This window comes from Drosophila takahashii, chromosome 3L, assembly GCF_030179915.1.
Source record: "Drosophila takahashii strain IR98-3 E-12201 chromosome 3L, DtakHiC1v2, whole genome shotgun sequence".
NCBI classification, from domain to species: domain Eukaryota; kingdom Metazoa; phylum Arthropoda; class Insecta; order Diptera; family Drosophilidae; genus Drosophila; species Drosophila takahashii.
The window spans coordinates 33,663,244-33,677,584 of NC_091680.1; the positions used below are offsets into that span (position 1 = coordinate 33,663,244).

General features: G+C 35.7%; 1 protein-coding gene across 4 annotated transcripts in view; it reads left to right on the plus strand.

Annotated features, from left to right (window-relative positions):
- The first annotated feature begins 4,201 nt into the window (after positions 1-4,201).
- Positions 4,202-14,341, plus strand: part of nvd (cholesterol 7-desaturase nvd) — a 368,336-nt gene continuing 358,196 nt past the window's right edge. Inside the window, exons 1-2 of one of the 4 annotated variants that reach the window (XM_070214955.1) lie at positions 4,202-4,564; positions 10,619-10,780. In XM_070214955.1, coding sequence (XP_070071056.1) covers positions 10,625-10,780 — 156 coding nt within the window. In that variant the 5' untranslated portion in view covers positions 4,202-4,564; positions 10,619-10,624. Of the gene's footprint in view, positions 4,565-7,875; positions 8,019-10,618; positions 10,781-14,341 lie in introns of those variants that run through there. The other 3 variants (XM_070214956.1, XM_070214957.1, XM_044392560.2) reach the window with 3 other exon arrangements.

Consider the following 14,341-nt stretch of genomic DNA (forward strand, 5'->3'; position numbering starts at 1 on the left):
AGTAACGAGCTTAAGCGTTTAAAGGAGTTGTTCATGAGCGATACGCATCAGAAGGCAGTACAAGACTTCTGTGTTGCGGTTCAAATCGATTGGCGTTTTATACCTCTTCGCTCTCCGCACTTTGGTGAGCTGTGGGAGGCCGCGGTAAAAACTGCTAAGTACCATTTCTATCGCTCAGCTGCTAGCTCGATCCTCACTTTTGATGACTTACGTACCCTAGTTTGCCATATGACTTCAATCGTAAACTCACGACCCTTAATTTCCATTACAGAGCATCCAGACGACTTGGATGTACTGACTTCTGCTCATTATTTGGGCACAACTCCACCCAAATCTCTGGCAGACGTCACTAGATTAAACTTCAATCGCCTTGATCGTTGGCAAAGAGTTTCCTATCTTCAACAGACTTTTGGTCCCGCTGGAAGGAGGAGTACCTCACCCTCTTACAAGAGAGGTCTAAATGGAGATCGAACCAATCTGGACTTGCTGTCGGTGATACAGTCCTTATCAAGAATGAGAACTAACCGCCTCTTAGTTGGCCATTAGCAAGGCTGCCCAAGCTAATCGTCGGAGCTGATGGTGTTGCAAGAGTTGCTGAGCTTAAGACCGCCCTGAACACCACAACTATGTCTGCTGCCTAAGATGGATGTTGGAGAACCGTGCCCTCCAACGGGGGGGTATGTCCAGCTATGCGCTTTCCTAGACCGCGCAACACAGCTGAGAAGAAGAGTGCCGTATAACAGCTGTCCCTTGTTGTTGCTTTCGGCTGCTGCAGCGAGTCATCGGCTGCGTCCGATCGTAATTCAGTTTGTTTTCTACCTCTCGCCTTTTCGTTTTGCATGCAAACGGCAAGCATTTGGCCTGTTGTCTTTGCAATCATTGAATTGATACATTCGCCAATAAACAACGAATACTTATATTGTTAATTCGGTCAATTTGTTTGTATTTGATGGTTTAGTTATTGGATTTTCGAGCGCCGTATTGGCCAACAGTGCTATTGAAAAGGCTCATTCTAGCCGCAACACACCCTAAGATAATATTATGGCTTTACACAGCAGTGGTAAAGCCAATTCTCACATACGGGGCGCTAGTCTGGTGGCCAGCCCTGACAAGAGCATACAATATTACCAAGCTGACAAGAATACAGAGATCAGCTTGCACAGGAGCTACAGGGGCATTAAGATCATGCCCGGCTGCCGCGTTGAACACTATTCTGGATATAATGCCTAGAGAACATTTCATAAAGGATACGGGAGCGCAGAGTGCGGCCAGACTGAAGGCAAGTTAATGCTGGAAAGGCTACCACACAGGGCACTGCCGTATCCTAAAGGACAGTAACTATCTGGCAAAGAACAAAACGGACTATATGACAGCTGAGATAAGATTTGGAAACGGATTTACGACTACCTTTCCAACGAGAGAAGACTGGGAGAATAATAGAGTAACCGGACAAGATGAGGTATCTCTCTTCACTGACGGCTCCAAGATGGCCTGTGGTGTAGGGGCTGGAATTTTCGCTGAAAGCTGGGGGATAGAATCGAAATTCCACCTCCCAGAATCAGCGACAGTTTTTCAGGCTTTTTTAGCTAACATAGGTGCACGGCACAACGATATACCAAAAAAAGAAAAGGCGGATGAACTTGCACGAATGGGGTCGGCAGTCTACCTGAATCCCTAAATACAGTCCAAGCAAGGATTCAAGAACACTACAAAACACAAGCTAGTAAAAGTTGGTCGGAAAAGCAGGGTCTCAGGAGATCAAAGCTCTGCTGGCCAACCATCAATAGCAAGAGAACTCGAGAGCTAATAACCAAAAGCAAAAGGGATATTAGAAGGATCACGGCACTCATCACAGGCCATTGGGCCATTGGCACGCAAGCCATGAAGATGTGGCTTCCGTACAACGCTAATTGCAGAAGCTGTAAAGAAACAGAGACACAGGAGACACCTGAGCACATGATGTGTCATTGCCCAGCACTAAACCATATCAGGGTGAGATACTTCAGGGCGTATCAGCTGGAATCATTGGGAGAAATAGGAAAGCAGAGAATAACTGCAATCTTAGGTTTTCTAAATGACGCAGGCTGGTACTGAAGAGAACGCGGAGACAACAATTTACGAGGGTGTGGTTCAAAACGGAGCTCAGCTCTTCTACCTACCTACCCATTGTTTGCCACAAAACAATGTCGCTATGGAATCATACAAATTCAATATGATTACACACAAAAAGAAAAGCAATAATTTGGTGAATGTGAAACCGAACTTCGCACGCAAGCAGAGCTCGTAAAAAAAGGTCTCATAGTGCTTGTTGTCAGAAAAAAAACCCCTCACATACTGACCCCATACGAAGCTGTCAGAGAGAGACCTTAAAATTTCGTTTGCCACTGGGTTGCTTCCTGCTCAACCGATGACCGATTTGGTTTGCTCGGTCGGGTCTGTGCTCACCCGAGACCCTTTTCCAGCGGCGAGAATTGCTATTACAAAATGGATTACGAATGCATTACTTCTCCTCCAGTAATAGGGAAACAATGAATTACAACATGGATTACTTTGCCATAGGCATGGCCGCCTTGTAATTTTGTCGGGACACAATTTGCATTACTAGTAATAGGAAAAGTATGCTAGGGCCGAATCACCTTCGGGTCTCTATTACATTTTGAAAAACGTATGCTGAGTTGTAATGCTGTTCATTTAGGAAAACAAAAAACATTCTTTCCTCATGTAGGAATTGAACATGGGTATTATTGTATAATGGATGGAAAGGCTAACCGCTCGGCCATTGTCTCTGCTTTTTTAGGTTTGGATTACAACATGGATTACTTTTTCCATAGGCATGGCCGCCTTGTAATGTGGTCGGGACACAATTTGCATTACTAGTAATGGGATAAGTATGCTAGGGCCGAATCACCTTCCCCAGCATCGAACATGGAGAAAAAATGCATTACAAGTGTAGAAAATGTAATCGATTACGTTCGCTGTTTTTCGACAGTGAAGTTGTAATCAGAGCTCCTATGACATTACAAAATGTAATCGACATATAGGCGGTTCTTTTACAAACCTAACACCTTTTATTGGGTCACATTTTTTATTTGCCTGAAACTTTTTCACACGTACTATTCGGAAAATACGTATCCACGTGTATCAGGATTTGACCGAAAAAAATTATTTTTTTAGTTAGAATATCTGAAAAAAAAGTTTTTAATTTCTTTAAAAATAAAAACAAATTAAGAATTAAAAAAATTTTTTAGACATTGTCCCCACAAAATAAATAATTTTTTTTATTTTAATACTTGCGACATATTGTTAGAAACAGTCGGTTTTTGTAAAAAGAATATCAAATAGAAAATCAAAAAGTTACATTCAAAATTGATACTGGAGCAGATGTTATCTGTATTTCAATTAATATCGTTAATAACTTAATCAAATGTCGAATCAACAGAAATTTAACGTATTTGATTATAGCAATAATAAAATTAAAAATCTTTGGAACCGTAAAGCTAAATTGTTTGGAATTAAACACAAAATAGCTGAGTTTATTGTAGTTAGGAATGATTTCGAACCAACACTTGGATTAGAAACTAGTATTTCATTTGGATTAATTAAACGGATGGATGTCAATTCAATTGATTGCTTACCGGGTGATAAAAATAAATTAATTAAACAAAATTGCGATATATTTCACGGAATAGGTAAATTTCCGGGAAATTTTACAATACATTTAAAAGAAAATTCGAAATCGATACTTCATTACAAAAAACGTATTCCGTCAGCATTGGTTGACAAACTTCGGGTCAAACTTGATGAAATGACACTGAATGAAATCATCTCACTGTTGAATATCCGACTGATTGGGTAAATAGCACTGTGCAGCATTTTTAGTGCTTTTTAAATTTACCTCGATGGATGCTATATTTTTGGATTCGTTTCGAATTCCCAAGTTAAACAGCGTTTTCCAAAAAAAAAGGACATCAAAGTTCGAAAAATGCTGCAATTGGACAACTTTCCAGAGCTCTCAGAGAGAAACGGATGCATTGTTTGATTCGATGTTAAAGTTTTTTAAAAGATACACTCTTTATCTTTCAAACCCCATACTTAGAATAATTTTAGGATTTTTATTAAGGGAGAAACAAGTTTTAGAAAACATAGTCAAAAAACATAAAAGCATTTGATCTTAGTAGTGCATTTTGGCATATGGATTATCATTACTTTGATGAATTCAGTCAGCACTTTTATAAAATAAAATCGGAGTAACACGTAGAACACGAACTTTTATTCTACAACCACAGACTAGTGATCCCAACCAAATTACAAAACAACATCGCAAAGTGGCTGCATGAATCACATCTCGGTATTGAAAAGACTCTCGCAAGAGCTCGAATGTTGTATTATTGGCCGGGAAAGAAATCACAAGAACGCGAAATAGTACAGACGTGTTCAGTATGTAAAAAATTTGGACGCAACAATCAGAGAAAACCGTTGCATCAAGAAAAGGACCCGAAGTATCTGTATCAAATGGTGGCAATGGATTTATTTGAATATGACGGACACGATTTAATTGCAATTTGTGATTTTCATTCTAACTACTTATCGTCCTTTGGTTGAATAACAAAACGTCACGGCATATAATAACGGGTTTAAAAGATTTGTTCAATCTTGTCGGATATCCAACAATAATTAAGAGTGCTAACGTACCTTTTAATTCCGCTGAATTTGATCGATTTTCATCATAGTTCAACATACAATTTAAGTATTTAAGTCCACGCTATCCACAAAGCAATGGGTTGGCTGAAAAGAGCGTAGCTATTTCAAAAAATAATTATTTTATTTTTTACTTCAATGGCGCATAGGCTTTGATTGACTCAAATTATGATGGAACCTTAAATGCAATTATGTAGAAGGGCATCTAAGCAATTTTTTGGCTGAGCGCAGACCCTCGCAGATATCTTAAATCAAACAATTAAATGTTGCTACTTTTTTCAAACCGCGATTGCACAAATACCACCCGTTAAACGCGAAAACTAAGTATGCCGATATGCTTATATCCGTCTATATTAACACAATTTAATGCATATAGGGCTGCACCAAAAACGCTGTCGCCGTGTGTAATCATTATAGACGTAATCGGAGATTTATTGCAAAGTTAATAAATACGGGCTTTAATACCAGTGATTAGTTATTTGAAGAAAAAACAGTTTCTGATAGAAATTTGGCTCAAAGCAATCTTAAAGAAATTGCAATTGTACCATCCACTAATCAAAGCATGAGCAATAATTCTAATGATTGTGAAGTGAATGTGACAGAATTCTCAGTGGTTAATAACGATGAATCACTGATCTCTTCTGAATCAGATCTGATACATATGCTACTGCTGAAAGTGATGTTTCACGATCTTAAAACGAGATTGAAAATGCGGCGCCACCGATAGCACCTGTTGATACAACCAGTAACTACTACACGCAGTGGTCGTGTAAGACGCCCAGCAATAAGATACGGCTGGGATTAGTGTTTAAGATGGTTTAATTAAAAAAAAAAGAAGCGTGTTATAAGTGTGAACGGTCCTTAACAACTAGACAACTCCCTACGTATATGTATTAGTATGTAAGATGACAGGCGAACTCCAGTTGAACTTTAGCCGCCAACCGATACGCATCGTCCAATAAAAAGTCTCATAACCATATCATTAAATATATAATACAAGTCTTTTTACATTTATCAAGTTCCAAGTTGACATCCCCAAAGAATTGCCCATATACATTTTCCGGGATTTGTTTGGATAAGATGACCATGCCATCTTAGAATTTAAACGTTAAATTTTACCTTTATAATTTAAAAACCTTTAAGGGGTTAAATCAATAAGTTTAAAGCTTTAAAAACGAATAGTGTCATCTGCTACGAAAACAGACATTTGTAATATAAGTTTTTAAAATATGTTGGGCTATACAAAGTACATATGTAATTGTTTTTAAAATATGTTGGGCTATACAACGTACATATGTAATTGTTTTTAATTTTATCATATCCGGCAGTAATTAAGACGCATTAAGAGCATAAAAAAATCTAGTAACTTCGATTCTTTCTATAAAAACTGGTTGGATGGATTTAATTCAAACCAATTGTATATTATAAAGTGTCATTTAAATAACATCCACTAATTTTTATAGCCGATATTATCGGCTAATATATCGTTGGCAAAGCGATTGCTGGAACACTATTAAAAAAGGCGTTTTGCGGTGACCACTGTATCTCCTCCAAAAATTATCGGATTTCCATTCTACTTTTACATTTTGCTTAGGAAAAGAAAAAACCCGCCTCTGGGAAGCGCGACTTTTAATTTTTTTTGTTTTTAAGAATTTATTTTGCCTTTCCAAGTCAAAAATGCGTTTTTCACCTAAAAAATTTGACTTTGGGGTTAAAAAAAACACTTAAAGTTAAAAAATTAAAAAAAAGCGCTTCTCAGGGGCGGGTTTTTTTATGCAGTTTAGAAATGCCGATGACCACGGACTTTCAAAATGTGGTTTCGAGAAAAAAGCGCTTAAAGATGCACTTACGTACCTAAAGTCTTAGAGGTTAGGGTACTAAATTTAGCATACCTTCTAAAGTTTTTGTCCGATTGACTTAAAACTTTTTTTGTATAATCTTAAGATGTTAATATACAAGATAAACAAGAGAGGACGCTATAGTCGGGTTGGTGTCCCGACTATCTAATACCCGTCACTCAGCTAAAGGGAGGGCGAACGCTGTACTCGTGTTGGTGTCCCGATATATAAACAATTTTGATTGCGTATAACTTTTTAATGAATGGTCCGATTTGAAAAATGTTTTCAACATTTTGATAGGTATAAATATACACAACAAAATTGCATTTATACTTCTCGGAAATCATTAAAGATGTGGGCGCAAGAGACATTTTAAAATCGTTAGCAGGCGCTCGGCTGAAATAAACTTGCGCTGCGTAGGAGGCCAAAGAATACGTGTGGAAAATCTCAACCTTCTAGCTTTTGTAGTTTCCGAGGACGGACAGACAGACATGGCTAGATCGACTCGGCTAGTGACCCTGATCAAGAATATATATACTTTATGGGATCGGAAACGCTTCCCTCTAGCTGTTACACACTTTTGCACGAATAAAATATACCCTTTTTCTCTACGAGTAACAGGTATACAAATTTTAAAAAAAATCGATATTTCATTTTTGCAAGACCCTACCCCCCTTAATATTTTAAATTAGAAATAGCAGCGCTAGTTTTAGTTCGCGACGGATTAATTAGGCCACTAAATTATTTTATTGTTCTTATGTGTTTATAGCACCTAATTAGTCGCAAAAAGCGTGAAAATTCAACTAAAAAGGATCAAATTCATTTTAATTAATTTTACAAAATGGGACCAGCCATTCCCATTTTGCAGTAACTCTAATGAACGAGCAAATTTTTTCTTTTTAGATTTAATTTCAATTTTTAAATACAATTTTTACAATTTTGCTCATTAATTGCGCATTGGAACTGACATATGTATCACTTGCTCGCACCTACGTAAAATCGTATAGGCTGAGAAAAAATTGCTCTAATTAATGAGCCAAACAATGTCGTGGAATACCCGTTTAGTGATGGTTTTGGGAGTAAGTATTTTAAGTATTGTTAATAACAAAACAAAGACGATATAACATAATAATTCTAAAGATTTAAATATAATCACATTTTTTTCCAAACTGAAAACCAGGGGTCCACCCTAATGGACAAATATGCAAAACTTTAGTTTTCTTTTCATGTGATATTGTAATTTTCCATACACGCTTACAAGGGCATCAGACAAAGGTGTTTTATATATTTCTATAGGTATAAAATCCTTTCCAAACATACCTAATTGTATGGTTTCTATCGTTTGAAGTATTAGCTTAGGTTCATTCAATTCATAAGTAGTCTGGAAATTTATTTTACAGTTCGAATGGAATTTATTTTTTTCTAATTTTAGTAACACTTTAATTTAATATCTATTTCTTATTTCCGCGCAGAGTAAACAAGGTAATGTACAAATAAACAAGTTTCAGTTGTATGATTGTTTTTAAGAATTAAGAAAAATAATAATATATGTAAATATATGTGTGTATAAGCTGCACTGCCCATTTTTATACCCGTTACTCGTAGAGTAAAAGAGTATATTGTATTCGTGCAAAAGTATGAAACTGCTAAAAGAAAGCAATTCCAACCCTTTAAAGTATATATACTCTTGATCAGGATCACTAGCCGAGTCGATCTAGCCATGTCCGTCTGTCCGTCTGTATGAACACTGAGATCTCACAAACTACAAAAGCTAGAAGGTTGAGATTTTCCACCCATATTCTTTGGCTTCCTACGCAGTGCCAGTTTATTTTAGCCGAGCGCCACGCCCCCTCTAACGCCCACAATCGCCCACTTACGATTTTAAAATGGGTCCTGCGCCCACATCTTTAAAGATATTTATATATTTATATTTATATATATATATATTTATAGGTATATTTATACCTATCAAAATGTAGAAGACATTTTTCAAATCGGACCATTCATTAAAAAGTTATACGCAATCAAAATTTATATATCTATCTCCCTCGCACTCCCCTTAGCTGAGTTACGATTATTAGTCGGGACACCAACCCGAGTCCATGCTCAATAAATGGATGTTTTGGTACCATGTTCTTGGTCAATTTAGGTGTTTAGAAGACACATGACTTATAAAAAGGATTTCTTCTTACCCAATTTAACTTTGCCTTCACACATTCTCATAAGTTTGCGGTTTGTAAGTTTGTAAGTTTTTTTGACGAGCCCTATGCCCTTGTAAATGTGTTTCGCATTTCGGATAGGATTTTTTTTTTTTAAGTGCATGTTTTATAAATTTGTTTATTGAAACATTATCCAACCATTAAAATATTTGCTATTATTTTAAGCACGTGTTTTAGTTTAGTTTTGGCCCTGATAAGATTCTTTGTGCTTTGTGATATGACATTTTTTAAGGAAAAATGGGCCAGGACTCGGTTTTTCTGTGTTATCCTTCAAAGTTAATGCCATTCTTAATGAAGATGATCCAAAATCTAACCAATCCAACCGGTTTCATGACCGTTTTCCATCCAATATGTTTCTTTTTTGAATATTTTTCTTTTCCGACTTGGAAAATTTTCCACATGTCCTTGTATTGCCAAATGGTAATCAATTTGATGTCTGGATATCAGGAGAAGTTAGTTTTAGTCAAATCTCATAAAATATATCCTTTATACACAAGAATATTAGCGCATCGTAACGTTTTATTTAAAGAAAACGGAAGTGGTGCTATTATTTTTTTCGGCCTTTTTTTGACTTTTTTTCTTAAAATCTGAAAAAATTATGTGTAGACAACATTTTCGATATCCGTATCAATTTTTTCAAATAGGTGGAATACTAATCAAGATAATAAAAAACACTTCTTATATAAAAATCCCCGTTTTCCACATATTTCTTTAATATTAAGAACCTGTGACGAAGTGGTGCTATTATTTTTTTCGCAACTGTATATTAGACTGGGTCGATTTGTATGGGCAAAAAAAAGTGATAAATCGTATATTGCAAAAGAAACTATATCTTGAAAACCACGTTTGACCCTCCGCATTTGCAAAAGAAAAAAACCCAGTATTTGATGAAAAATATCACAGTAGCCCTAAAATTTCTACAATAGAATGGACCTGAAAAACGTAAAGAATCGTTTGGGCGGAAAACAATCTCCGGGCATTTCTAAGCCATATTGCCCAAGAAACTATATGCCATAAACCACGTTTGGCCCTCCGCGTTTGCAAGAGAAAAATACTGGTATTTCGTTTTACTTTTGAGTAAAATATCATAGTAGCCGTGAAATATTTGTCAATTTTAAATTCTCCCCTTTGTTAAAAATGTTTTGTTCTCTTTAAAGCATTTTTTTAATACTGTTATTTTGTATATTAGTAACGGCTACTATGATATTTTTCTCAAAAATAAAGTGAAATACCAGTATTTTTCTTTTGCAAATGCGGAGGGTCAAACGTGGTTTTAGGCATATAGTTTCTTGGCCAATATGTCTTAGAATGGTCCATTGATTATGTTCCGCCCAAACGATTTATATCTTTTTTCGCGTCCATATAAATGTTCGAAAGTCAAGGCTACTGAGATATTTTTCATCAAAAATCCAGTATTGTTCTCTTTCAAATGCGGAGGGTTAAACGTGGTTTCCAAGGCATAGTTTCTTTGGCAATGTTGCTTAGAATAGTCTATAGAATACGTTCCCCCCCTACGATTTGTTGACCTCCAAATCGACCCACCCTAATATATATAGCCATGTCCGTCTGTATGAACGCTGAGATCTCGGGAACTACTAGGGGGACAAGCCTCTCCAACGCCCACAATCGCCTTAAACATAGTTAAAAATTGTCTGGCGCCTACACCTTTAAAGATTTCGGAAAAGTAAAAATTCAGTTTTTTTTTGTGTTCCTCTCAAAAGGACTATTTGTTAAAAAGTTATGCCTAATCAAAGATTTTTATCTCCATCTCCCTCGCACTGCCTTTAGCTGAGTAGCGTTCTCTCTTGTTTATTTTCTTTTCGAGAATTTTAAATCTTATTTAATATTTATTTCCTTTTACAGACCTAGATGTATATTGTTTCTACCCTCTGTTTATTTTTAATGAGTAAAATTGTGAACTATTGGAAATCGATCGGTCCGGATTTGTTTATATACTTATGCATTTTGACTGTGTCATTTTTATGGACTCACTGGATATTTTTTGTTCCTTTTGTATGGAAAAAGGTATGTAAGAATTCGTTATCATCTTATTGTGAATAGTGTTGGTACATGTTGGCCCTAGCGTTAAATAACATAGCTTAGAATTTTTTTTAAATACGGATGATGATATTTCCTGGGAGAATCTATAGTTTTAGCTTAAAACAAATGTCACCTTAATTAGTTAGGCGCAACTCAAGATATAAAAAAAACACAACCATACCAAAAATGTATGCAAATTTATAAAGGTATTGACTTCTTTTTGTGATCTTTGGTCCAACTCTACCAGGAACTACAATCATCCTTCTTGGTGTATTTTGGCTTTAAGCAAGTGGGATGACACATTCAACTGTTAGTTGAGCGGAGAACACGGGTACGAGTACAGCAATGAAAATAGTACCATTACCAAAGTAATGTTGGTTACTATTTTTCATTTTGTAAGTATTTAAACCACATGTGGTATTGCAATTGTATCATAACACTAGATTACAAAATAATATTCTTGGAGTGCTTTACAGCAATTGATTACAAATTCTATTAGTGCTGGAGCCCTAGATCACGAAAATACCACTAGTTTTTATTTTCGATGACACAGTTTTTTATACCCGTTACTCGTAGTGTAAAAGGGTGTATTTTATTCGTGCAAAAGTATGTAACAGGGAGAAGGAAGCGTTTCCGACCCTATAAAGTATATATATTCTTGATCAGGGTCACTAGCCGAGTCGATCTCGCTATGTCCGTCTGTCTGTCTGCCTGTATGAACGCTGAGATCTCGGAAACTACTCCTACGCAGCGCAAATTTATTTCAGCCGAGCGCCACACCCATTCTAACGCCCACAATCGCCCACTAACGATTTTAAAATGTGTCTTGCGCCCACACCTTTAAAGATTTCCGAGAAGTATAAATGCAATTTTGTTGTGTATATTTATACCTATCGAATTTTATATATCCATCTCCCTCGCACTCCCTTTAGCCGAGTGACGGGTATTAGATAGTCGAGACACAAACCCGACTATATCGTTCTCTCTTGTTTTTAAGTTTAAATTGTTAAATTTCTGCCTTTTTCGAATTTCTTCTTATATTTTGGCTCATATTTACCCAATTGGGTCAGTTCTTGTTTAATTTTAAAGTCAATAGATCGGATCTTAATTTTGCCATACAGAGCAATATGATTGGATAAGTAATAGCAGCGCAGCAGCTCGACAAAGATACAAAATATGTTTTTTGGTCGACTGTAAGCCGGCTGTATATATCGTACAAACTCGAAATAAATCCGTTGAAAAATCATAAAGTTTACATCCTATTCTCTAATAGCTCAAGTAAAGTATTCCATATTCAAGTACTAGTCTGAAAAAAAACTAGTTATAAAACTAGTTATAAAGCAACTAGAATTTTCTGGGTGCATTTGAGCTACACAGGGTCTAGAAAATTTGTGCTAGTTGAAAATATTAATAATACTAAACTAGTGAAACAGCATCTTGTCTCGAACTGGTATCTTTCTGACAAAAAAAACCTTACAAATATTTAATTGGTATAGGGTAATTCCACGTGAAACGTGACCGACCCATTTGGGTCAAATCTCAGAATCAATCGAAACTTTTTTTTTCGATAGAGGATTGAAATATAAAGATCGGTTCTTTTTTTTTTGTTTTTAACACTTACCGCTTATTTTCAAAAAATATTTTTCTAATTAAGGTCCGATTTTTAAGCTAAGCAGCACTTGAGACTCGTTTAAGATATTTAAATATTTAGTATGCAACTTTATGGGGCATCTTAATATCTTTCAGAAACATATTTTTAAATTTTTTTTTATTTTTAAATTAGGTATTTTTAAGGGAATTTTTAATTAAAAAATTCTGTACGCCGGAATACATGCGATTTCCGAAAAAAATAATTATCCTCATGTTGCTTCATCAATTCCTCTCGAAGTGGTAAAATAAAATTGTTGTATTTGCAAGACCTACTAGTAAAGACAACGATTTTAGTTTAGAAACTTTGCATCAAGCAACAACAGCGCAATGTGTAAGGAAGGGAAAGCACTATTCCTGCTCTCCCCTCTCCCGTGTTCGTATTGCTGTTCTCTTCTTACCTAACCTTACTTTCATTTATAGCCGTATACATGTTCCTTTTTTTCCTGGTTTATCCACTGAGGATAAAATGCATCATATCATTAGGCTGCTATCTCAAAATTGCAAAAGGTTGAAAGCTGTGATTTTCCACAAATATGGAGAATTATTAAAATTCTCCGATTCTCAAAAGAAACAAAGATTTATCAGATGTCAACAATTTTAGGCCTATATCTCTTATATCCTGTCTCGCCAAAACAATTTATTTATAAACAATTTTATAAATGAAAAGAAGTTACTGCCATATAGGTCTTATGCATACCAGAAAGGAAAATCAGCGGCGACGTGCATAAATGACGTGATTAATGTCATTGCTTTAAGGAATAAGAGCCGGTTAAATGTTGTACTAGCAGTTGTCGACCCGTCTGTCAATCTGTGTAAATATGAACTATTTAAAGTTGTCCTAACATAAAAGATGTCTTAAGGGAGATTCAAAAAATCCTGCAATCCAAGTGGAATGAAGAATACAAAAATAAATGCCTGATTAAGGGATCAAATCTTTTAAAGATCTTCCCAAATATTCCCAAAAAAACCACCATTTCTTAAATTGGAATGCCAAAAGTATTTAAGTATTAAATAGACTTATGGTCGACTCGACATATGACAAGGTTTTTCTTCACAAAATAAAAGCTTTCGGTACCAATTTATGTGAGCTGTGTAATGTCCCGGAATATGCCGAGTATTTGATTTTTAACTGCCAAAAATTAATCAACATCCGTATTAAATTTCAAATTTTCAAGTAATTTAAAAATCTTAATGAATTACTTATCAAAAAAGAGCCGCTTCATTTAAGGGAGCCTGCAAAATTTATTAATATGGCCAATATAAGCTTTTAAGTTCTACCTTTTATTTCACCATTTATAACACTGTGCAACATTTTTAGGGTTATAAAATGTAACCGCAATTTTGATTTCATGGGCGGAAAGAACTCATCGAAATAAGCTAAAACCCATTTGGGTTTCTCTGGCTTAGCTCGCGTTTACCTATTATAGCGAGTTAAAGTTTTACATACAAAATTTATTTGTAACGGCCATATCTTGTGAACCGATTAAAATTTCACTATCAAGTCTTCAGTGATTATGTAGCTATGAAGCCATGGAACTAAATTGACAAATGGCTCTTGCGAAGACGTAAACCTAGCGCGTTAAAAATCGAAAAATTAGGTAAATTTGTTTTTTAACGCGCTAGGTGCACTAGGTACTAAGTGCGAAAGAGTCATTTGACAATTTAGTTCCTTGGGTTCATAGCAACATAATCACTGAAGACTTGGTAGTGAAATTTTAATCGGTTCAAAAGATATGGCCGTTACAAATAAATTTTGTATGTAAAACTTTAACTCGCTATAAAAGGTAAACGCGAGCTAAGCCAGAGAAACCCAAATGGGTTTTAGCTTATTTCGATGAGTTCTTTCCGCCCATGAAATCAGAATTGCGGTTACATTTTTCATGTTGCACTGTGTAA